Genomic DNA, 24,297 nt, shown 5'->3' on the forward strand with positions numbered 1-24,297 from the left:
CCTCACGACAAAAAAGAACAAGGAAATGGTATGACATCTAGTGTTTGACTATGGCAGACACAGACTTTCCATTTTAAAAATTCCCATTCAGCCTCTTATTTCTCTGCTTGCTAGTTAGCCATCTCTGGATGCTTTCAATTTTTCACTATTTGTTCTGACGTAAGACTGATTACAAGGGCCACATTAAAGCATTTCATGACATTGTATCATACATAGCAAATAAAGTAGTCAAAAAGCTCAAGAAAATTCTGTTGAAAATTATGAAGAATAACTTTTGATGAGAAAGATGCTTGATAAATGAACACTGCAGAGTTAATACATATATAAGGTGCATTCTAAAAATATTAAAAGTTAAATAACACACACTTCCTGACTGATTTTCACAGCAATCTCAGAGGTATTTTGTGTGGGGATCCAGCATGGCAGTGGGAGAGGTGAATGGTGGGGGGATTTTCACATGATATTAAAAACCTACTTTTAAGAAATGTAGCATTTGCTCTTAAAGATGCTTTCCCTTTGCTGTTGTTATTTAATTTTACATATTTCTTTAAGAAACAATTATCTTAGAGCCTACGATCTCAGAAGAACCAACACTAATGACATCGCATTTATCTCAAGAAGGGAAAGATTAAGTGGGTGGTCAATACAGGAGCTAGAGAAGAGTAGCTCTTCAGCCTTGCAGAGCATGTGGAGAATTTTCCGGCACATCTGTGAAGGGTGGGTCCTAAATGCTCTCATCCTGGCTGGGTGCAGTGCCTCACGTCGGTAATCCCAGCACTTTGCCAGGCTGAGGCAGCCAGATCACCTGAGGTCAGGAGTTTGAGACCAGCCTGGCCAACATGGTGAAACCCTGTCTCTACTAAAAATACAAAAATTAGCCTCCTTCTCCTCTGTAAGGGAAGACAATGTACCTCGTGATACTGACACTGGTAGGCATGAGTGTGGTCTCTCAGCAGCATAGAGAACACTTTACCACAAATGTAGAAATAACTGTGGCATTAATGTCTTCTATAATACTATTTCTTGACAACTGTATCATGAAGTATGCTGCCTATGTGATTTTTATTCCTTGGGAGTCCTCACTGAGCTCACAGGATGAACCCTGAGGCCAGCCCCACCTCCGTAGCTGCTCCAGACCCTCCCTAGAACTCTCCACAGTGAGCAGCAGGCATAGATACTCTCATAAACACTGTGTGAAGTGTGCCAGTGTCCTCCTACATTCATTGATCAAATATTCTCATCCGATGAGGAGCTGAGCTTTACCATGTGGACTCTGAGCACAGATAGCTTTATCATAAAGCCAAAGTTTAAGCTTAATAGCAGCTACTCAGTTGCATGGGTGCCTATGAAAAAAGCCCTGTTCAGAGGTTCAATTCTCATTTAATTATCTATATGGTTAAGCAGCCATTAAGTCATTATTTTAAAAATGTTGTGACAGCAAATTCAATGAATGTTCCAATTAAAGTAGGCAAAACTAAATAAAAACATGCTATAAAAATGGTATAGTCTGGCTTGACTTAACACCTCAAGTATCAAAATGTATACTATACACATTAGAAATAATAGCTAATTGGACAATTCTGTCATAAAGTCTATTATTTTAGCTTAAGTAGGGGATCTGCTTTGCCTATAAAAGCCAATATATGAAAATGTTACAAAGAATACTTTTTATTTTTGCTCTCAAATTCAAACATGTTTCAGAACTTCAAATATATTGTAACTTCATAATTAAGATGAATTATAATACATAATATGTGTAAAAAGGCTAGCCCAGATTATGGAAATGATTCCAATCCTAATGTATTTGCTAGTGCTTTTCTATTGCTAATACTGATTTAGCTTTATAAAGTTGTGGTATTTTCTCTCATGAATCAATCAAGTAAGAGTTCATGATGGTTTACGGGGGGGGAAAAAAAAATCAACCTAAGCAGTAATATAAATTCTGATGGTAAAACAGTTTGGATTTTTATATTAAGACGTTAATACAGATGTTTTCTAGTTTATCAAAATAACATCACTCTATCAGAGAGAAAATGGTGAATACTTGCCATCAAAACTAATGCTTGCAACCTTGGTGTATTTACTTTCTGATGCTTTTAATGTAATTGGTTTAAAGTGTACCGTTATAGCATCATTTTGTGGTGTAGGTCGAACACTCTGCAAAGAGAACAAAAATACATACATGGCATTATTTCAGACTAATGGTTCAGTTGCCTTATATTTATACTGGAAAGTATACAGGAGTATACTGGAAAGTATACTGGAAAAGTAAAGTGGACTCTAAATTTGAAAAGTTTAACTTATGTTGTCCCTTTAAATGGAGTAGGCCACACTGGAAAACTTCAAATTAATTTCATCAGAATATCTTTATAAAAGAAAATGACCAGAGAACAAGCATGACAGATTTGTAAGTGTAAGAATCTATTACATTTGGTGTGAGTACACAAAGCATTTAAAAAAGGTACTTATTTTCCAAATGAATGCCTAATTCACACACCAGTGGAGGCGACATGAAAAAGACTTATGGATCCCTCTTAAAGAAATTCACAATACTGAGGAAATATCTGAACCATATGATGGTGAAGAATAAACATGAACTTGGAAGCTGGTGTGTCAGTGCCAAGGTAGTTCTGCACACTTCATTTCTAATGGCATTTTCTCTTTCTCTCTAGACATGGCTCTGCGAGTGAGGCGTGCTGCTATCCAGAGAGAGGGCTATACTGCTGGCTATGGGATTGAGCACTGAGGCAGCCCACAGGGATGTTCAGCTTGAAGCCAGAATGCTTAAATAACAACAAACAGGAAAACCTTGTACTTGGAGAGCATGCTTTTTAAAAATACATTTTAAGGTACAGTTATTTTTTATTTCCTCACTGACACAAAGCCCTTTCAATTGGAAGGGACTTAAAAGATTCCAACCTCCTTCTCTGTTTTACTAATGAAATTTCCAATATTGATGTTTCAATAGCTAGGCATCAACAGGTAGGAATGAAATAAGAATGCCTGGGTTGGTGCAGGGCCTTCATCTGACATCCTGTTGCACAAACATGTATCACAAAATCGTGGTACTGTATACAACTCTTGATTAAAAAATAATCTTCCTTTATAATTACTTTGAATCTGAACCTTGGTCTGAACCCTCGTGGGTTGTATTTGTTGAATTTTGAAGGGCTTTAAAAACTTGTCAAAGCCTGCTATTTCCTAGAGAAAAGAACATTGTCCTTTTCTGTGAGACTTATGAGGCAAGCCCCTTAACAGGGGCACAGTCAGATCCAGCAAGTCACTATGTTCTTCCCCCTGGATCCCTGCCTGCTCTTTTCCGCCCATTTATAAAGGTGAAATCTGCCTCAACAGAACATCAAAGGGCAGTCTCTTGAAGGTGCGATAAGCACCTGAGAAGAGCATGGAGAGAGAGAATGATCCTTGTGCCTTGTGTGTGGGATCACAGGGTACGGATCTGATTATATGATAATGATCAAAGACACTGCTGGAGCAGCTCCCTTTCCATTGGTGGGTTAGTCCTGGGCTGTCAGCAAGTGTTCATTCACAGGGTCTGAAATGAAGGCCCTAAGGATGGTTCTGTGGACCTCAGGCTCTCTTGGCATTTTAACTCTTTTTAACTTCCTCCCTTTTTCTTCTTCAAGAACTCCTTCTCAATTGCTTTTGGATCTCTAGCTGGGGCTGGGAATGATTTGTTCATATAATATTTTTACTTATCAATAAGTTTGCTGTTATTAGCGACATTTAAAATACAAATTTCTTCATTCACTGAAAGGTGAGTGTGTGTATTTTTAATAATAAAACAAAGTAGAGTTTGAACTGTAAGACAAACTGGGAAAAGTTCCATTTGGTTATACTATACTATATTACCATGCTAATACTTTTTCCAAAGAGAGGAAATCAGTACAGAAGTATATGTGACAATCCAGTGGCATCACTTTATGCAACAAAAGGATGTTTAACTAGAGATGTGAGCTTGAGTCAGCTGCCCATCTACTCTGGGGCTCATTTTTCCCACCTGTAAAAAATATCCTGGCTGGGCATGGTGGCTCATGCCTGTAGTCCTAGCACGTTGGGAGGCCAAGGCACGTGGATCATGAGGTCAGGAGTTCAAGACCAGCCTGGACAAGATGGTGAAAGCTCGTCTCTACTAAAAATACAAAAATTAGCCAGGCGTGGTGGTGGGTGTCTATAATGCCAGCTACTCGGGAAGCTGAGGCAGATAACTACTTGAATCCGGGAGGCGGAGGTTGTAGTGAGCCGAGATTGGGCCACTGCACTCCAGCCTGGGCAACAGAGTGAGACTCCTTCTAAAAGAAACAAACAAACAAACAAACAAAAAAAAAGCAGCCCAGCCAAGGGAATGGATTGTTTTCTGAGATCCCATCATCTACAACATTTTGTGAGTCAGTTAATTTTGCTTTTTTTCCCCCCACAAATGAGCCACTTTATCTTGAGGCCAAGCTTTGTTACAGGTGATCACATGAAACTCTGTAGTTTGCAGAGGACTTCCACAGACATGGCTCCTGAAGTTCCTCATTTGCTCTACTGAATATGATCCAGCAACAATTCAGAGGTGAAGTCAGCTGGACTTCCTGGGTTGAGTGGGGACTTGGAGAACTTTTTTGTCTAGCTAGAGGATTGTAAATGCACCAATCAGTGCTCTGTGTCTAGCTAAAGGATTGTAAATGCACCAATCAGCACTCTGTAAAAACGCACCAATCAGTGCTCTGTGTCTAGCTAAAGGACTGTAAATGCATCAATCGGCATTCTGTAAAAACGCACCAATCAACGCTCTGTAAAATGGACCAATCAGCAGGACGCGGGCAGGGCCAAATAAGGGAATAAAAGCTGCCCACCCGAGCCAGTAGAGGCAACCCGTTCGGGTCCCCTTCTAGGCTGTGGAAGCTTTGTTCTTTCACTCTTCACAATAAATCTTGCTGCTGCTCACTTTTTGGGTGTGCACTACCTTTATGAGCTGTAACACTCACCATGAAGGTCTGCGGCTTCACTCCTGAAGTCAGCAAGACCACGAACTCACTGGAAGGAATAAATCCCGGACACATTTTGGCGACCCACATGGGATACATTTTGGTGACCAGGAAGGGACTATCGCCAAGCAGTGAGCACCACTGGACCCCTTTCGCTTGCTATTCTGTCCTATTTTTCCTTAGAATTTGGGGGCTAAATACCGGACACCTGTCAGCCAGTTAAAAGCGACTGGCACAGCCACCGGACTAAAGACACAGGTGTCAGGCTTTCTGGGAAAGGGCTAACAACCCCCAACTCTTCAGAGTTGGGAGCGTTGGTTTGCCTGGAACCATCTTCCACTTTTCCTGTACTTCTGGGCTGAGCTGAGGGTCAACAGAGAGGAAAGCCATTCAGCTCCGGGATCCCGACAAAAAGTTGGTTGACTGTGGCCATGAGTGGGATTCTCAAAGTTATGTTGCCCAAGCAAGACTCGCCTATCTATCCTGACCCTTGCCCCCTGGGTCCTAATGCCTGTCAGACAAACTTCCTCTTGCCTCTCTTCTCCAAGGATAGTTCCGCTTCTAAAAACCACTCTCTGTCTCTGGTGCTTTTCTAGTTTCTCCTATAAGAATGATTTCTAGTATAAACTCCAGGACTCTATTCCCTCCTTTAGGCACCTGGACTCACCAATCAAAGACATAATTTTTGCCCAAAGCCCCTTTGAGGGCAGGGGGACTACCTGGAATTTTAGGATCCCTCCTCAGATTAGCAGGCCTAACAAAAGCTATTCCTGAAGCTAGGATATGGGGAGCCTCAGAAACGATATCCTTCCTATTCACATGATGAGAAGTGAGGATAAAAGGCGTCACTCTTCCAACCCTGGAGATCCCTTCCCTTGCTCAGGGTATGGCCCTCCACTTCATTTTTGGGGCATAACATCTTTATAGGATGGGGTAAAGTCCCAACACGAACAGGAGAATGCTTAGAACTCTAACAGGTTTTCGAGAATGCGTCAGTAAGGGCCACTAAATCTGATTTTTCTTGGTCCTCTTTGTGGTGTAGGAGGACAGGCAAGGGTGCAGGTTTTCGAGAATGTGTTGGTAAGGGCCACTAAATCCAACCTTCCTTGGTCCTCCTTGTGGTCTAGGAGGAAAACTAGTGTTTCTGCTACTGCGTTGGTGAGTGCAACTATTCCGATCAGCAGGGTCCAGGGACTGTTGTGGGTGCTTGGGCTGGGGGGAAACAAACAAACCAAAACCACAGGCGGTTTTGTCTTTCAGATGGGAAACACTCAGGCATCAACAGGCTCACCCTTGAAATGCATCCTAAGCCATTGGGACCAATTTGACCCATAAACCTTGAAAAAGAGGTGGCTCATTTTTTTCTGCACTACGGCCTGGTCCCAATATTCTCTCTCTGATGGGGAAAATGGCCACCTGAGGGAAGTATAAATTACAATACTATCCTGCAGCTTGACCTTTTCTGTAAGAGGGAAGGCAAGTAGAGTGAAATACCTTATCTCTAAGCTTTCTTTTCATTGAGGGAGAATCCACAACTATGCAAAGCTTGCAATTTACATCCCACAGGAGGACCTCTCAGCTTACCCCCATATCCTAGCCTCCCTATAGTTCACCTTCCTATTAATGATAAGCCTCCTCTAATCTCCCCCACCCAGAAGGAAACAAGCAAAGAAATCTCCAAAGTACCACAAAACTCCCCGGGCTATCGGTTATGTCCCCTTCAAGCTGTAGGGGGAGAGGAATTTGGCCCAACCTGGGTACCTGTCCCCTTCTCCCTCTCTGATTTAAAACAGATCAAGGCAGACCTGGGGAAGCTTTCAGATGATCCTGATAGGTATACAGATGTCCTACATGGTCTAGGGCAAACCTCTGATCTCACTTGGAGAGATGTCATGCTATTGTTAGATCAAACCCTGGTCTTTAATGAAAAAAATGCGGCTTTAGCTGCAGCCCAAGAGTTTGGAGATACCTGGTGTCTTAGCCAAGTAAATGATAGAATGACAGCTGAAGAAAGGGACAAATTCCCTACCGGTCAGCAAGCCATCCCCAGTATGGATCCCCACTGGGATCTAGACTCAGATCATGGGGACTGGAGTTGTAAACATCTGCTGACCTGTGTTCTGGAAGGACTAAGAAGAATTAGGAAAAAGTCCATGAGTTATTCAATGATGTCCACCATAACTCAGGGAAAGGAAGAAAATCCTTCTGCCTTCCTCGAGCAGCTACGGGAGGTCTTAAGGAAATATACTCTCCTGTCACCCAACTCCCCTTGGGGGTCAACTGATCCTAAAAGATGAGTTTATTACCCAATCAGCCACAGATAACAGGAGGAAGGTCCAAAAGCAAGCCCTGGGCCCTGAACAAAATCTGGAGGCATTATTAATCCTGGCAACCTCGGTGTTCTATAATAGGGACCAAGAGGAACAGGCCCAAAAGGAAAAGCGAGATCAGAGAAAGGCCACAGCCTTAGTCATGGCCCTCAAACAAACCTTGGTGGTTCAGAGAGGAAAGAAAATTGAGCAGGCCAATCACCTGGTAGGGCTTGTTATCAGTGTGGTTTACAAGGACACTTTAAAAAAGATTGTCCAACAGAAAATAAGCCACCCCCTCACCCATGTCCACTATGCTGAGGCAATCACTGGAAGGCACACTGCCCCAGAGGGCAAAGGTTCTCTGGGCCAGAAGCCCCCAACCAGATAATCCAACAGCAGGACTGAGGGCGCCCGGGGCAAGCGCCAGCTCATTTCATCACCTCACTGAGCTCTGGGTACATTTAACCATTGAAGGCCAGGAAATTGACTTCCACCTGGACACTGGTGCAGCCTTCTCAGTGTTAATCTCCTGTCCTGGACGACGGTCCTCAAGGTCCGTTACCATCCGAGGAATCCTGGGACAGCCTGTAACCAGGTATTTCTCCCACCTCCTGAGTTCTAACTGGGAGACTTTGCTCTTTTCACATGCCTTTCTCGTTATGCCTGAAAGTCCCACACCTTTATTAGGGAGAGATATATTAGCCAAAGCTGGAGCTATTACCTACATGAATATGGGGAACAAGTTACCCATTTGTTGTCCCCTACTTGAGGAGGGAATCAACCCTGAAGTCTCTGCATGGAAGGACAATTTGGAAGGGCAAAAAATGCCCACCCAGTTCAAATCAGGCTAAAAGACTCCACTACTTTTCCTTATCAAAGGCAATATCCCTTAAGGCCTGACGCTCATAAAGGATTACAGGATATTGTTAAACATTTAAAAGCTCAAAGCTTAGTAAGGAAATGCAGCAGTCCCTGCAACACCCCAATTCTAGGAGTACAAAAACCGAATGGTCAGTGGAGACTAGTGCAAGATCTTAGACTCATCAGTGAGGCAGTAATTCCTCTATATCCAGTTGTACCCAACCCCTATATCCTGCTCTCTCAAATACCAGAGAAAGCAGAATGGTTCACTGTTCTGGACCTCAAGAATGTCTTCTTCTGTATTCCCCTGCACTCTGACTCCCAGTTTCTCTTTGTCTTTGAGGATCCCACAGACCACATGTCCCAACTTATGTGGACGGTCTTACGCCAAGGGTTTAGGGATAGCCCTCATCTGTTTGGTCAGGCACTGGCCCATGATCTAGGCCACTTCTCAAGTCCAGACACTCTGGTCCTTCAGTATGTGGATGACTTACTTTTGGCTATCAGTTCGGAAGCCTCATGCCAGCAGGCTACTCTAGATCTCTTGAACTTTCTAGCTAATCAAGGGTACAAGGCATCTAGGTTGAAGGCCCAGCTTTGCCTACAGCAGGTCAAATATCTAGGCCTAATCTTAGCTAGAGGGACCAGTGCCCTCAGCAAGGAATGAATACAGCCTATACTGGCTTATCCTCACCCTAAGACAAAACAGTTACGGGGGTTCCTTGGCATCACCAGCTTTTGTTGACTATGGATCCCTGGATACAGCAAGATGGCCAGACCACTCTACACTCTAATCAAGGAGACCCAGAGGGCAAATACTCATCTAGTAGAATAGGAACCAGAGGCAGAAACAGCCTTCAAAACCTTAAAGCAGGCCCTAGTACAAGCTCCAGCTTTAAGCCTTCTCACAGGACAACACTTCTCTTTATACGTCACAAAGAGAGCAGGGATAGCTCTTGGAGTCCTTACTCAGACTCGTGGGACAACCCCACAACCAGTGGCATACCTAAGTAAGAAAATTGATGTAGTAGCAAAAGACTGGCCTCACTGTTTATGAGTGGTTGTGGCAGTGGCCATCTTAGTGTCAGAGGCTATCAAAATAATACAAGGAAAGGATCTCACTGTCTGGACTACTCATGATGTAAATGGCATACTAGGTGCCAAAGGAAGTTTACAGCTATCAGACAACCGCCTACTTAGATAGCAGATGCTACTCCTTGAGCAACTGGTGCTTCAAATATGTATGTGTGTGGCCCTCAGCCCTGCCACTTTTCTCCCAGAGGATGGGGAACCAATCGAGCATGACTGCCAACAAATTATAGTCCAGATTTATGCCACCTAAGATGATCTCTTAGAAGTCCCCTTAGCTAATCCTGAACTTAACCTATATACTGATGAAAGTTCATTTGTGGAAAATGGGATATGAAGGGCAGGTTATACCATAGTTAATGCATAGTTAATGATGTACTTGAAAGTAAGCCTCTTCTCCTAGGGAGCAGCACCCAGTTAGCAGAACTAGCGGCACTTACCTGAGCCTTAAAACTGAGAAAGGGAAAAAGAATAAATGTGTGTATACAGATAGCAAGTATGCTTATCTAATCCTACATGCCCATGCTGCAATATGGAAAGAAAGGGAGTTCCTAACCTCTGGGGGAACCCCCATTAAATACCACAAGGAAATTATGGAGTTATTGCACGCAGTACAAAAATCCAAAGAGGTGGCAGTCTCACACCGCCAAAGCCATCAAAAGGGGAAGGAGAAGGGAGAACAGCAGCATAAGCAGCTGGCAGAGGCAGGGAAAGACCAGCAGAAAGGAAAGAGAGAAAGAGACAGAAAGTCAGAGAGAGAGAGGAAGAGACAGAGACAAAGAGGAAGTCAGAGAGAAAGAGAAACAGTGAGACAGGGGAACAGACAAAGAGGGAGTCAGAGAAAAAAAGAGACAAAAAAGAAGTCAAAGAGAAAGAAAAAGAAATGGAAGTAGTAAAGAAAGAAGTGTACTCTAGTCCTTTAAAAGCCAGGGTAAATTTAAAACCTATAATTGATAATTGAAGGTCTTCTCTGTAACCCTATAACACTCCAATACCACCTTGCTGTCAGAGTAAACAAGGACATAGCCTGAAAGCACTGAGGTCACTGACAACCAGTAGCCTTCCTATCAAAAATCCTTAACCCAGCAGGTTTCCTAACAGGGGATCTAAATCTTAACTAATTACTATACAAAGGTCCGACCAGACCTAGGAGGAACTCCCTTCAGGACAGGACGATAGATGGTTCCTCCCAAGCAATTAAGGGAAAAAGACACAATGGGTATTCAGTAAGTGATAAGCAAAAAAAAAAAAAAAAATTTAAAATCCCAAACTTACACAAGGTTTTCAACAAAAGTTTGCTAAAAGTTAACAGTGTTGGGGAGGAGTGGCCAGCGGCAAGGCAGCCCAGTTTCGTGAAGGCTCTTGGTGCGCCGCGGCCCGCAGGCACCTGGCACGCGCCTTCCCCGCCGCCAGGATGCCCAAGAGGAAGGTCAGCTCCGCTGAAGCTGCTGCCAAGGAAGAGCCCAAAAGGAGATCGGCGCGGTTGTCAGCTAAACCTCCTGCAAAAGTGGAAGCGAAGCCGAAAAAGGCAGCAGCGAAGGATAAATCTTCAGACAAAAACGTGCAAACAAAAGGGAAAAGGGGAGCAAAGGGAAAACAGGCCGACGTGGCTAACCAAGAAACTAAAGAAGATTTACCTGCAGAAAATGGGGAAACGAAAACTGAGGAGAGTCCAGCCTCTGATGAAGCAGGAGAGAAAGAAGCCAAGTCTGATTAATAACCATATACCATGTCTTATCAGTGGTCCCTGTCTCCCTTCTTGTACAATCCAGAGGAATATTTTTATCAACTATTTTGTAAATGCAAGTTTTTTAGTAGCTCTAGAAACATTTTTAAGAAGGAGGGAATCCCACCTCATCCCATTTTTTAAGTGTAAATGCTTTTTTTTAAGAGGTGAAATCATTTGCTGGTTGTTTATTTTTTGGTACAACCAGAAAATAGTGTGGGATATTGAATTATGGGAGGCTCTGATTGTCTCGGGTGTCAGCTTAACATTCCATAGATGGGGGGTTAGTTTTTATATCCTATAATACAAAGCATATTAAATGGCAATATGGAGTCAGTCCTGCATTTAATGTCTTGAACATTTTAAATTACTTCTATTACCATGTTGTTTTTTAGTAGAATTGTTTCCTAAAGAAAACCACTCTTTGATCATGGCTCTCTGCCAGAATTGTGTGCACTCTGTAACATCTTTGGTTGTGGTAGTCCTGTTTTCCTAATAACTTTGTTACTGTGCTGTGAAAGATTACAAATTTGAATATGTAGTGTACGTGCTATTAAGTTGTGAACTGGTGGGCTGTATGTAACAGCTGACCAACATGTGAAGATACTGGTACTTGATAGCCTCTTAAGGAAAATTTGCTTCCAAATTTTAAGCTGGAAAGTCACTGGAATAACTTTAAAAAATAATTACAATACATGGCTTTTTAGAATTTCGTTATGTATGTTAAGATTTGTGTACAAATTGAAATGTCTGTACTGATCCTCAACCAATGAAATCTCAATTATGAAAAAAAAAAAGTGTAACATGTATTATCCTAACTTCTAATCTTATGGAAATCAGACATAGGGTCTGTGCCCCTCAAAGCTCAAGTGTCTCAGCACAGGGCCATACAACTAACACCCCTACTTATAGGGTTAGAGATAGCCACTGCTACAGGAACCAGAATAGCAGGTTTATCTACATCATTATCCTACTACCACAAACTCTCAAAGGATTTCTCAGACAGTTTGCAAGAAATAATGAAATCTATCCTTACTCTACAATCCCAAATAGACTCTTTGGCAGCAGTGACTCTCCAAAACCGCTGAGGCCTAGACCTCCTCACTGCTGAGAAAGGAGGACTTTGCACCTTCTTAGGAGAAGAGTGTTTTTTTACACTAACCAGTCAGGGATAGTACAGCGTTTACAGGAAAAGGCTTCTGAAATCAGACAATGCCTTTCAAACTCTTTCAATGCCTTTCCAACTCTTATACCAACCTCTGGAGTTGGGGAACATGGCTTCTTCCCTTTCTAGGTCCTGTGACAGCCATCTTGCTATTACTCGCCTTTGGGCCCTGTATTTTTAATCTCCTTGTCAAATTTGTTTCCTCTATGATCAAGGCCATCAAGCTACAGATGGTCTTACAAATGGAACCCCAAATAAGCTCAACTAACTACTTCTACCAAGGACCCCTGGATCGACCCACTGGCCCTTTGACTGGCCTAGACAGTTCCCCTCTGGAGGACACTACCACTGCAGGGTCCCTTCTTTGCCCTTATCCAGTAGGAAGTAGCTGGAATGATCATTGCCCAATTCCCAACAGCAGCTGGGGTGTCCTATTTAGAGGGAGGATTGAGAGGTGAAGCCAGCTGGATTTCCTGGGTTGAATGGGGACTTGGAGAACTTTTCTGTCTAGCTAGAGGACTGTAAACACACCAATCAGTGCTCTGTGTCTAGCTAAAGGATTGTAAATGCAACAATCAGCACTCTGTAAAAATGCACCCATCAGCGCTCTGTATCTAGCTAAAGGATTGTAAATGCACCAATCAGCACTCGGTAAAAACGCACCAATCAGCACTCTGTGTCTAGCTAAAGGATTGTAAATGCACTAATCAGCACTCTGTAAAAATGCACCAGTCAGCACTGTGTCTAGCTAAAGGATTGTAAATGCAACAATCAGCACTCTGTAAAATGGACCAATCAGCGCTCTGTAAAATGGACGAATCAGCAGGACATGGGGGGGAGCCAAATAACGGAATAAAAGCTAGCCACCCAAGCCAGCAGAGGCAACTAGGGTCCCCTTCCACGCTGTGGAAGCTTTGTTCTTTCGCTCTTAATAAATCTTGCTGCTGTTCACTCTTTGGGTCTGCACCACCTTTAAGAGCTGTAACACTCACCACGAAGGTCTACGGCTTCATTCTTCAAGTCAGAGAGACCAAGAACCCACCAGAAGGAACCAACTCTGGACACACAATGAAGGCTTGACCATTTTTCAATATGCTTAAAGGCTAGAAGTGGGAGTTCATCAACAACAAGCACAATATTTTTTGAGTGTTATCAGCCTGTACAACACCAAGCCAGAAATAGCAAAGCAAGGATGTTTGTTAAAATATAGTCACTATTAGTAAGAATTTAAAATAGTTGATGAAATTTTTTTCATATGAAACACACCACTTTAAGATTTTCCTTACCAGATAAAAACTTTACATTAGTATTGCTACCTTAAAATACGCTGCAGTAATAACAAAGAAATATTCAACTGAAAACTCATGTTTTATACAAATGGTCTGAATTCTTCACTCATTATCAGTAAAAAAAAAACCAAACCCAAATTGTTAAAACCCATTTTCCAGGGAAACAAAAAGCCGACAAACAAACCCAAGACAAAACACTCAAGTAGCTGGCCCATTCTGGTGGCTTTAAATGACAACTAATACACAATCAACACCTTGTAGTAAGCATATTTATACAACAACCTGTTAGTGACTATTGCTAACTCAAAGATAATCAAGAAGTATAAAACTATTGCAAGTTTCCCAGGAAAGGCAGTTTGCAAGCTCGCATATGTTCTAAATATAGTTCTAGGCTTTTCTCACAACATTCAGACCCAACTAATGCTCAGTAACCCTCAAGTGAAATTCAACGGTCCGGAACATTCTAAAACTGCTTATAAAAGCACTTGAGCAAATAAGGAAAATAACCTTTCAGCATTTAACATTGTATTTCTAATAATTTGTGTACGAATTCACTAAAGCATATGTTAAGCTGATATTATGATTCCGATTTGTTAATTACCAAGGGAAACCTCATGCAAACATTCCTCTGAAGGCATCTCAGGCAAACTTACTCCATCATTTATACAGCACTAATGTTTTGTAAATGCTGAGGAAAGCCATTTTCTCAAAGTTGCATTATAGACATATTAGGAGAGTTTGGACCCGGGCATCCTGTCTGTTAGCAGGTGAGGAACTTCTATTTGGAATTGCTTGCTTTAGTAATCCTATATTTAGAAAGAGAATGAATTCCCTGAAGGGGAATTTAAAAAAAAAAATCTCCAGCTTCTAGCACTGCTTAGCAAATCCTGAAAATTCTATGTTTGTGAAACAGAAGGAGACAGGAACCCTTCTAAATATCTATAGTCTCTAAGCCTGGTGAATTATGCAGAAAATGCTGAAACACACAGGGAAAACCTTAAGAAGAGCTCAGAAAACTCAGTTTCCACGGTAGGTGGGCTTGCCCCATAGCTGATAAGGTGGGAAATCTAAGCCACCATCATTTCTCAGGCTGATTGCTAAATCAGATCCCAAGTGGTCTCCTTTGCTTTCTGCCCTTCCATGTCTGTAAGTTCACTCTCCACAAAGTAGCTACAGTGACCTTTTACAACACATAAATCAGATGATGTCACTCTCGTTTAAAATCCTGTAATAATTTCCCATTACACTTAGAATAAAATCTAAATATCTCCCAGAGTTCCAGAGAGCCCTGATTAACAGTGAGCTTGATGGGTGGGGTAGGGAACCCCAGTGGTCTGATTCACTGCTGTATTCTCAGTCAGCATAGCAGCTAGCATACAGTTGATGTTCATTAAATATTTATTGAATGGGTGAATGAAGGCGGGAATAAGAGAAAACTACCAAAACACTGGCAGAGTTTGGGCTTTGGATATTATAAAAGATACACACATAGGTAGGTACAGATGTATTATATTAATAGATATATAGGTTTTTAACAGAAATAGACTATGCAATTAAAATGATATATTCATAAAGATGTGATTGCTAAGTGGCACTGTATAATATACTTTCATGTTTCATATACTTTTTTTTTTTTTTTTTTTTTTTTTTGAGACAGTCTCGGTCTGTTGCCCAGGCTGGAGCACAGCGGCGTGATCTTGGCTCACTGCAGCCTCCACCTCTGAGGTTCAGGCAATTCTCCTGCTTCAGCTTGAGTAGCTGGTACTACAGGCACATGCCACCATGCCCAGCTAATTTTTGTATTTTTGGTAGAGACAGGGTTTCGCCATGTTGGCCAGTCTGGTCTTGAATTCCTGACTTCAAGTGATCCACCAGCCTCAGCCTCCCAAAGTGCTGGGATTACAGGCGTGAGGCCACCATGCCTGGCCTATTTTTGCATTTTTTATAGTTGCATAAGTCACTTCCAAAAAAAAAAAAAAGCAGCTCTAACTCAGCTTTCCTATCTGGAAAACTAGGACCACTGCACCATATAGGTATTAAGTAATACATTTATTACATAGCAGTACTAGCATAGTGCCTGACCCAGTAAGAGCAAAAATGTTCACTTACAATATATCCTAAAACTCCTTAGTGAATAAGAAAAACGACAAACATGGGCCTATTTAATTCCATGTCATAAGTGACCTGAATACTAGTTCTTCATTCACATTCTTAGGGTTAATTGCCAATTTCATTTTTCTATAATATGTTTATTGAAAAAGATACTTGTTTCAGTCCATTTATTGTACGTAAAAAGTTAGGCTGGTTTGCTTGGGCTAAGTAAAGGCACTTTCCCATCTAGGAGAAATGCTAGGTCAGATATGAAGACACTGCCTGCATCCCGGTCCCACTAGTGAGGAAGGTCACTGCGCATCAGAATGTGGTTACCTGGGAAGACCATCTCTTGCTTCCTCGCTGGGGTTTGTATATTCTTCTCTCTTTGGTCTACTCCACCAGCTAGTGATAAAATCTGGGTATGGCCATCGATGGACAAAGGTCCCTTAAATCTCAAGCCCACATGATCTATATCTCATTTTGTCAGTTCACTGAAGTTAAGTTTCTGGCATCAGCACAAATTATAATAAAAATGTTCTATTTTCCTATATAATGATTACATATGTATATATCTTGGGGACCTCATCAGGGAGAGATGTTGTGGGCCAAGGCAAAACTTAGATATCCCTTTTTTTCCTAAAACTATCTAACGGCACCTCAATTCCATATGGCCTAAAAGTTACTTACTCTGTATGTATGTGTGAGGGAGAGAGGGCCTTAGTTTATAATGTGCTGCCTACGGTAACTCAATAACTGCTAGTTAGGAAGCCTGTGACAAGTGTTAACAGCACTTTACCACTACCTACAACATTTTTTTTGCTTATTTTCTTCCCAATTCATCTGACTCTTTTTCTTCTTTCCTGCCCATACCTTAACTCCAACAACCAAATCTGATGAAATCCTTATAACCTGTTTTTCTATACACATGGCCCACAGAGTTTAGGATTTATCAGAACAGGCCTTTTATATGACTGTGCCTGTATAAGAAACTCATGAACTTTGGTTCAAACTTACTTTGAAAAGATTGACCATTTCCCTCTCATCCTTAAAATCCGGGTGGCTGGGGCAGAACAGGTTTCTCACATCACACTTAGAACCAAAGTGTCACCAGGTCATCACCAAATATAATTATTTTAGAGTAAGGGTTTAATTATTTTTAACTTTGTCATACATTTAAAAACAAAGAATATATAAATTAGGAAAAAAAAAGAAGTAAAAACTTACTGTTATTGGTACATCTTTTGTTCCTGAATTTAATAAATGAAGGTTTAAAACTTTTGGTAGATCTGTTAAAATTGAGGAAAAGAAATATTTCTTAAAAAGGTGCTTTTTAGCCAAGTTAGAATCTTTACCTTATAAGATATCAAATTGAAGCTATCAATTTGTGAAATACAATGACAATAAGATTAATAAAAAGAAACATTAGGTGGTAATTGCTTTACTCATAAGCACATTGTGTATTATAAGAACTGTTCCCTCTTAAACCAGATTTTTGAAAACCCCAAAATACATACTTTTTTTTTTTTTTTAAATGAGACAGAATCTTGCTCTGTCACCCAGGCTGGAGTACAGTGGGGCATTCTTGGCTCACTGCAACCTCAGCCTCCTGGGTTCAAGTGATCCTCCTACCTCAGCCTCCTGACTAGCTGGGACTACAGGCATGTACCACCATGCCCAGCAGACTTTTGTATTTTTTTTTTTAGTAGAGATGGGGTCTCGTCATGTTGGCCAGGCTAGTCTTGAACTCCTGGCCTCAAGTGCCCTGCCTGCCTCCACCTCCCAAAGTGCTGGGATTATAGGCATGAGCCATCATGCCCAGCCCCCCAAATATTATTTTTTTGTGAACTCAGACATTACTAATCTTTTAGCTTTCCAGCAAAACATAATGAAGCAAATTAATAATTTACAATGTAAAAATATACTAACAGCAAATCTAATTTTTAAACATGTGGTCTTCAATCTTAACTACATATTATTATATATAGTCCATATACTTCCCAAATTACAAGTGCTCTTAGTTTTTCCTTAGTAAAAATCTTTACTTAGTTGTTTTTAATTTCAGAATTTGAGTTTTCTGAACAGCTGCAACAAACTTTCAACATTTTGTCAAAATGTAATTTAATAACTCATATCTAAACAAAATCCAGAAGTAAAAATCAAGATTCAGCGTAACTGAATTGATGAGCAACTGGATTAAGAAACTATAAAAGTACTTTCTGCCTCAATCTTCCATTTAGATGATTTAAATTATCCCATGGCCTTGTTTTCCAACCTGTTAAGCAATGCCACCCACCCCTCAGCGGAATGGGGTATAAACCTGTAAAGGCGCTGAGTCTGAAAAGGAGATTTGTACAAGATCATGCAACCAACTGAGAAATAATGTTTAAAGCTGAATTACATAGTAGAGCCATTCAGCACTGAATACAGGGCTTTAAAAAAAAAAAACTCCATAAAGACTCTTTTAAAAGATTTTTTTACCTTGTGTTCTTAGTGTACCAAAATCTAACATTTCAGTTGAGGAATAAATTCCAGGAGCTTGGAAAAAAGAAAAGTCAACAATTATTGTTCACTTTGCCAGAGTAAGCTATACTGAAAACAAAACAACTTTCGATTTCATCAGTTTTCCACTAACCTGTTGTAACTTCAACCTCAACAGGAAGAATGATAAACTCTGTGCTGTCTGAAGCATTAGTCTTTATTCTTATGAAGGCTGTGTGATTATCTGCTTCTCTAGATGAAAAACTGGCTCTCATCACTCCCTTGGTTTCATAAGGAGGAATTTCCTGACAAGTTAACAGACCATAATGTAGCACAGCTTTTGTAATGTAGCAAAACCACCATTTTTTATTGAACTGGATGACACTGACTGAAAGATGAGTATTCTATATACCTATTAATAAAAAAAATGCATTGCTAATTAAACCAATATGTAACACACACTCCATTTCTGGAGAACTTTAAAATGTGAAAAATGTGCTGTTTAGAATTGATGAAATACGATATGTAAGGTAGGCAAAGTAAAAGAAGTCAAATGATCCGAAAACAAATTGTCAGTTACAAAATCACCATTAAAAGGTAAAACTAATCTACAAAATCAGTTATTTTTTAATATGCTAGTTAGTGGTGTTTGGGTATATAACTCAGTCTTGAAATTTAACCAACAGAAATGTCACCATCAGAGGTAAATACTTTTCTAGAAGTCCACAAGAACCTCCATAAATGATAACCAGCAGGGCTTACACTGCTCTTTCATGGAAAACTTAACAATGCAAAGCTTCTCAAGTAAATCCACAGTTTACCAACTGCATTCATGTAAGACAGCATACATTTTCAGTCCCGTAATGAGAGAACATTTATATACTAAAAGGAAGACTTACTGGAAAAAAAATTTTGAGGAGTAATCTCTTTCCTGGTTTTAGAACAACATGGCTCCCTGGGACTGCTTGAATTTCTTCTCTGCACAAACCTTTCAGCATATTTTAGGAGATTCTTGTGTTCTACAGCTTAGTGGCCTTCACTTATCCCTACTCTCTTTTTTAGTCCCAAAGTAGAAAACAGGTGATTGGGACCCTCCTAAGATTGGAGGGATGGACCATCCACTCCCCCAGCTCTAGGGAGTTGACTTGGTCTCTGGGGTTTTCACCTATACACCGAAATAGGCTGGAGGTGAGGTCACAGCCCACTGGCTTTTTTCTCAGTCTAGGTTTGTAGGAATCAGAACTACCATATCTTTTTTTGCAGCCACTAGGACTATAAAAACATGCTATTCTCTGTTATCATTATCACTCTTGACTATTTAAAAATCTGAATTCTCTTAGGTTTATTTATTAGATACCAATTATGTTTCACAGGAAGTTCTTACTTCTGTCTAGAATAATATATACAGATTTAATAGTCTGAATTTAATCCTCTGAAGGATTGTTTTATAGATGATTTTTCCCTCAAACACCATAATTTCAAGGTGAAACATTTTTGTGAAAGGATATAAATGAACTGTCCATTGCATATTTCTTTTTGCTGGTTGTGTTTCTATATTCTGGGAATTAACCAAATAACTGGCTGATAAACTTGTTTCTAGATGTTCATATTAACATTCTAAAAACATAATCTCCACATCTCTTCTGTGGTCAAGACTGGTCAGAAGACAGAATCAAGAGGCTGTGTCTGTGTAACAGCAGTTAATAAAGAAACTCTGATCCTCAAACCTTATTCCTGGTTGTAAAATTTGTGTTCCTCCATTACAGATGAGCAGTGATCTGAGTGAGCTGGATATGGAACTGAATTGACCACAATTGCCTTCTCCCTCTTGAATTAGAGCATGGTAAACATTTTTAAAACTCACAAATGGCAAGAATCTTTATAAATAAGGTTCTCTTACATATTCTTTAATTTGGTTAATATTGTTAAATATTCAACAATATTGAAGGTGAACATAGATCACCTTCAAGAATTAAAAATTTTCTAAGTTATCGCAGGCACTTGACTAGGTTCTCTCTGCAAATGCGATCTCCTTTACCAATGGTGAATCTGAACATTCAATTACTTACCTTCAAAAACAAAACAAAAACATAATGAATGCTTCCTACATTTTTTAATCATTTACTTTTTTTTTATGTGTAAAGCACATCATAAATTATCAGACTCAGAGACAATTTTACCCATATAATTCTGAGGAAGAATAGCTGAAGTTACTTTCTTTCCATGTAGTGGGGTAGAACTCCCACCAATTTTACTCACTGCCCTTTCCAAAAATTACTACTTATATTCTTTCCTCCTCCAATTTTCATATATACTTGACATAAATTAAGACAATGATTAAAGAGAAGTCATCCATATTTGTTAAGCCTATTAAGGAGTTAAATATTTTCTAATTTAAGAATAATTGGTTTCATGGGAGCACACACAAGAGAAAACTAGGTTACAACTCACCCACAGTTTTCTGGTACCTCCTTGTTGACCCGTTGGGAGTTCTAGGTGAAGGTCTCCTCCACTAGAGTACATTTCTACAACCTGGGGCAAAAGAGCACATGATGGCTACGTTCAAAGTCATATTCTCAAAGCAGGTGACTTGCTATTACACAGAAATAATTCTGACATCCTAACTGTTTATCACAAAACATTTAAAGATATAAACGTAGGATATGTATAATATCACTAAATTCAGTGCTCTGTATGTGTAAGCAATAGTTGTATTTTTAATTAAAATAAGGTAACTTTGAAAATTTAACTTAGAAACAGTGTAAGTACAATAGTTGTTCCAGAGACCAGATTTTAGAAAGTAACAGGATACTTATTTTTCTTTTTTCCAAAGGGAATCATTTACAAAAATTACCAAGTTTTGGAAACATAAATTTTGTATTTCTTACAGTAACACAAAGTGCTTCTTTATCCATACATTTATAACAAGAGCCAGCAGTGGATCAAATAACTACCATAATTGTGAAATGGTGAAGAGTAAAAATATTATTTTGAGATATATACAAAATAACTCTAATGGAACATGAAAATATGTGGTTTCTACTGGTAGCAAAAATATTTTTGTGGCTTATGCCTAAGCTTATTTTTTTAAACAGCTTTATTGAGTTATCATTTATGTAAAATAAATAATACATATTTAAAGTATACAATCTGATGAATCCTGAAGTATGTGTTCGGGCATAAAACCATCACTGTAATTAAGATATTAAATATATCCATTATCCCCAAAAGCTTCCTCATGCCTTATGCAATCCATCCATCCTTCTCTGTCCCTTCCTATTTCTAGGCAACCACTGATCTGCTCTCTATCACCTCAGACTAGCTCATATTTTCTAGAGTTTTATCTAAATGGAATAATACAACATATACTCTTGTGTCTGGCTTCTTTTGCTCAGTGCAATTATTTTGAGGTCTACCACTTTGTTTATGCATTAATAGTTCGCTTCTATTTGATGACTATACTGCAGTTTTTCAATCCACACATTAATGGGACATTTGAGTTGTTTCCAATGTCTGGCCATTAAAGAGAAAGCTGCTGTGGATACTGAGTACAAGTCTTGGTGTGGTCATCTGCTTTCCTTTCTTTTGGGTAAATATATATACACAAAATGGGTCACAAGGCAGGAGACCTTCCTTTAAATGTAAGCTAACCCTAGCTCTTAAAAAGAAAAAATATATTTAATTCAATTAAATTTGGGGTGAAGTATGAGAATGGGTGGAAAACGTTCACTTGTTTCATCACAAGAAGTCCTCCAGGAGTGAATAAAAAAGGATAAAGCAAGAAAAATGGCAATTCTTAAGCTTAAAGGTTTTTTTTTTTTTTTTTTTTTGAGACGGAGTCTCGCCCTGTCGCTCAGGCTGGAGTGCAGTGGTGCGATCTCGGCTCACTGCAACCTCTGCCTCCTGGGTTCAAGTGATTCTCCTGCCTCAGCCTCCTGAGTAGCTGGGATTACAGGCACATGCCTCCACGCCCAGCTAATTTTTGTATTTTTCGCAGAGATGGGGTTTCACCATGTTGGTCAGGCTGGTCTTGAACTCCTGACCTCGTCATCCACCCACCTCAGCCTCCCAAAGTGCTGGGATTACAGGCATGAGCCACTGCGCCTGGACCCTTAAAGGTTTTTTTGTTTGTTTGTTTTTTTGGCAGAGGCCGGGGGGTTGCTGCTGTAAAAGTAATGCATTTACCAAAGACTGATAAGCTATAGATTTTCTGTGTGTATTATTACTTGCCTGCTGATTTGTTACAGTGCTCATCTATAGTGCTTATTGTGTTAATAATAATAGCACCTTAAATGATAGGATGACTATAGAACTTTTTCTGGAAAACCAGAAAACATCACACATTATTTCATCAATCTTTCCAAGTATCAAGCAAACAAGCATAACAATGCTTGAAAACAGAAGATTAGACCAGACTCAGTGGCTCATGCCTGTAATCCCGGCACTTTGGGAGGCCAAGGTAGGGGGGATCACTTGAGCCCACGAGTTGTAGGCCAGCCTAGGCAACATAGTGAGAGTCTGTCTCTACAAAAAAATAAAAAACATTAGCCAGGTGTGGTGGCGTGCACCTGTAGTCCCAACTACTCAGGAGACTGAGGTAAAAGGATTGGTTGAGCCTGGGAGGTCAAGACTGCAGTAAGCCAAGATGGCACCACTGCACTCCAGCCTGGTGTCTGGAAAACCAACCAACCAACCAACCAACCAACCAAAAAAAACCCCAGAAGATTAAAAAGTCACCTACTGATAACAGAGAAAATGAATAAAGAAATAGAGACAGAAAAAGTCTAAATTACAAAGTCAAACAAATAATTACACTAAAACTAGGAACCTGACACACTTTATTTTTAGTCCAGTGCTATTTGTTCTAATTTAGTATAGTTTAGGAAAAAAAGGAAGCCAAACATTATATACACAATATATTATGTGTAAACAAATTCCCACAATAAATGTTTCTGTGCCCACATACATGCATGCACAAGAGAAAGGTCTAGAATGATACATACAAGGTGGCAAAAGTGGTGTCCACGAGGAAGGGCTTGGACTGCAACTGTGCTGTCTATGCAATAGCTATCAGCTACATGTGGTTATTTACATTTAAATTAGTTGAAATAACATTTTGGCCACCCTAGCTGAATTAAAGAGCTCAACAGTCACACGTAGCTAGCGGCTACTGTTTTGGACAAAGCAGGAAAGGAACTATTCCATCATCACAGAAAGTTCTGCTGGACAGCTGGACTGGGAAGTAGGAAGTTCAAAGGGACGTTTTTGCTTCATTCATGTTTGAATTGTTAACATTTTTTTCCTGAGGAGAACATACTCATGTATTTATGTTGTATAATCAACAAACGATATACATTTTCTCGCTTTACAATCTTTTCTTACTGTAATATTGACAAGACTAGTGACACACAGTAACACTGGACTACAAGGGTAAGAGTGTCTTCCCAGGTAAACAATCTATATTTGGTTCTAAGAGAGTAACTCTGGTGTTCCATTTGCTCTCTTGTGTAAATCTTGAATTAAAATGTTTTAACTGGAAAAAGACTAGATGAATTGAATTCGAAGTGATCACTGTGCTGGGCTTGGTAACTCCAAAGGCTGAAGAGAAAAGGTACAGACTGTAAGGCGACTCTGGCAATTGTAGACTGACCAACATCTGCTGAGTCCTGCAAGCTCCATCCTTGTGGTCTGGCCACCACAATGAGGCAGCACCCTTGGGGCACTCTGTTAACAGCCCTTCTACGGCACAGTGGGGCAACTCATGCAGCCGGGTCTAACGGAGTAAGAGGCCAGGCACAGTGGCACATGCCTGTCATCTCGGCACTTTGGGAAGCTAAGGCAGGAGGATTGCTTGAGGCCAGGAGTTCAAGGCTGCAGTGAACCATGACCGTGCCACTGCACTCCAGTTTGAGTGACAGAGTGAGACCTTGTCTTTTTTAAAAACAGGAAAGAAAGCAGCAAGAATTTCTGAAGTTTCTACATAGATTTGTAATAACAGCCAGAACAGGGAAACTACACCATTACCTAAAGTATCAAAAGGACGTAAACAACAGAAGGATGGTGAGGATAAGAGGGAATACTTCCCACTTGAAAAGCAGAACATAAGAACAGGTTCTTCTGTGATGAAGATATCCAGCTACAAAAATTAAAACTGGGGCTATCTTCACCCAGTTGTTGCCAAGTGTTGGGGAGAGATTTCTTTCGTGCTGCTTTCACTTATCATTTCTAAGCATTTCACTATTCAGGCTCTGAACATTTCCCTGGTTCATCCTCATTTCCTCTTCCATTGTTT

The 24,297-nt window shown here is 40.3% G+C and overlaps 2 protein-coding genes across 4 annotated transcripts in view; one reads left to right on the forward strand and one right to left on the reverse strand.

The window, feature by feature from the left end:
- TMEM131 (transmembrane protein 131) overlaps window positions 1-24,297 on the reverse strand; it is a 236,839-nt gene that overhangs the window by 60,242 nt on the left and 152,300 nt on the right. For all 3 annotated transcript variants that reach the window (XM_055378492.2, XM_004031466.5, XM_055378493.2), the window contains 5 exons: window positions 20,457-20,537; window positions 18,160-18,310; window positions 18,006-18,062; window positions 16,752-16,813; window positions 2,049-2,157 (listed from right to left, as the gene is read on the reverse strand). In XM_055378492.2, the coding sequence (XP_055234467.1) occupies window positions 2,049-2,157; window positions 16,752-16,813; window positions 18,006-18,062; window positions 18,160-18,310; window positions 20,457-20,537 (460 nt within the window). The remainder of the gene's footprint in view (window positions 1-2,048; window positions 2,158-16,751; window positions 16,814-18,005; window positions 18,063-18,159; window positions 18,311-20,456; window positions 20,538-24,297) is intronic.
- On the forward strand, window positions 10,668-11,002 carry LOC129531710 (non-histone chromosomal protein HMG-14-like). The gene has a single exon (XM_055378494.2). It carries the CDS (start codon window positions 10,668-10,670, stop codon window positions 10,968-10,970), a length of 303 nt encoding a protein of 100 aa, XP_055234469.1. The 3' UTR covers window positions 10,971-11,002.

The sequence above is a fragment of the Gorilla gorilla genome, chromosome 12 (genome assembly GCF_029281585.2).
Source record: "Gorilla gorilla gorilla isolate KB3781 chromosome 12, NHGRI_mGorGor1-v2.1_pri, whole genome shotgun sequence".
NCBI classification, from domain to species: Eukaryota; Metazoa; Chordata; class Mammalia; order Primates; family Hominidae; genus Gorilla; species Gorilla gorilla.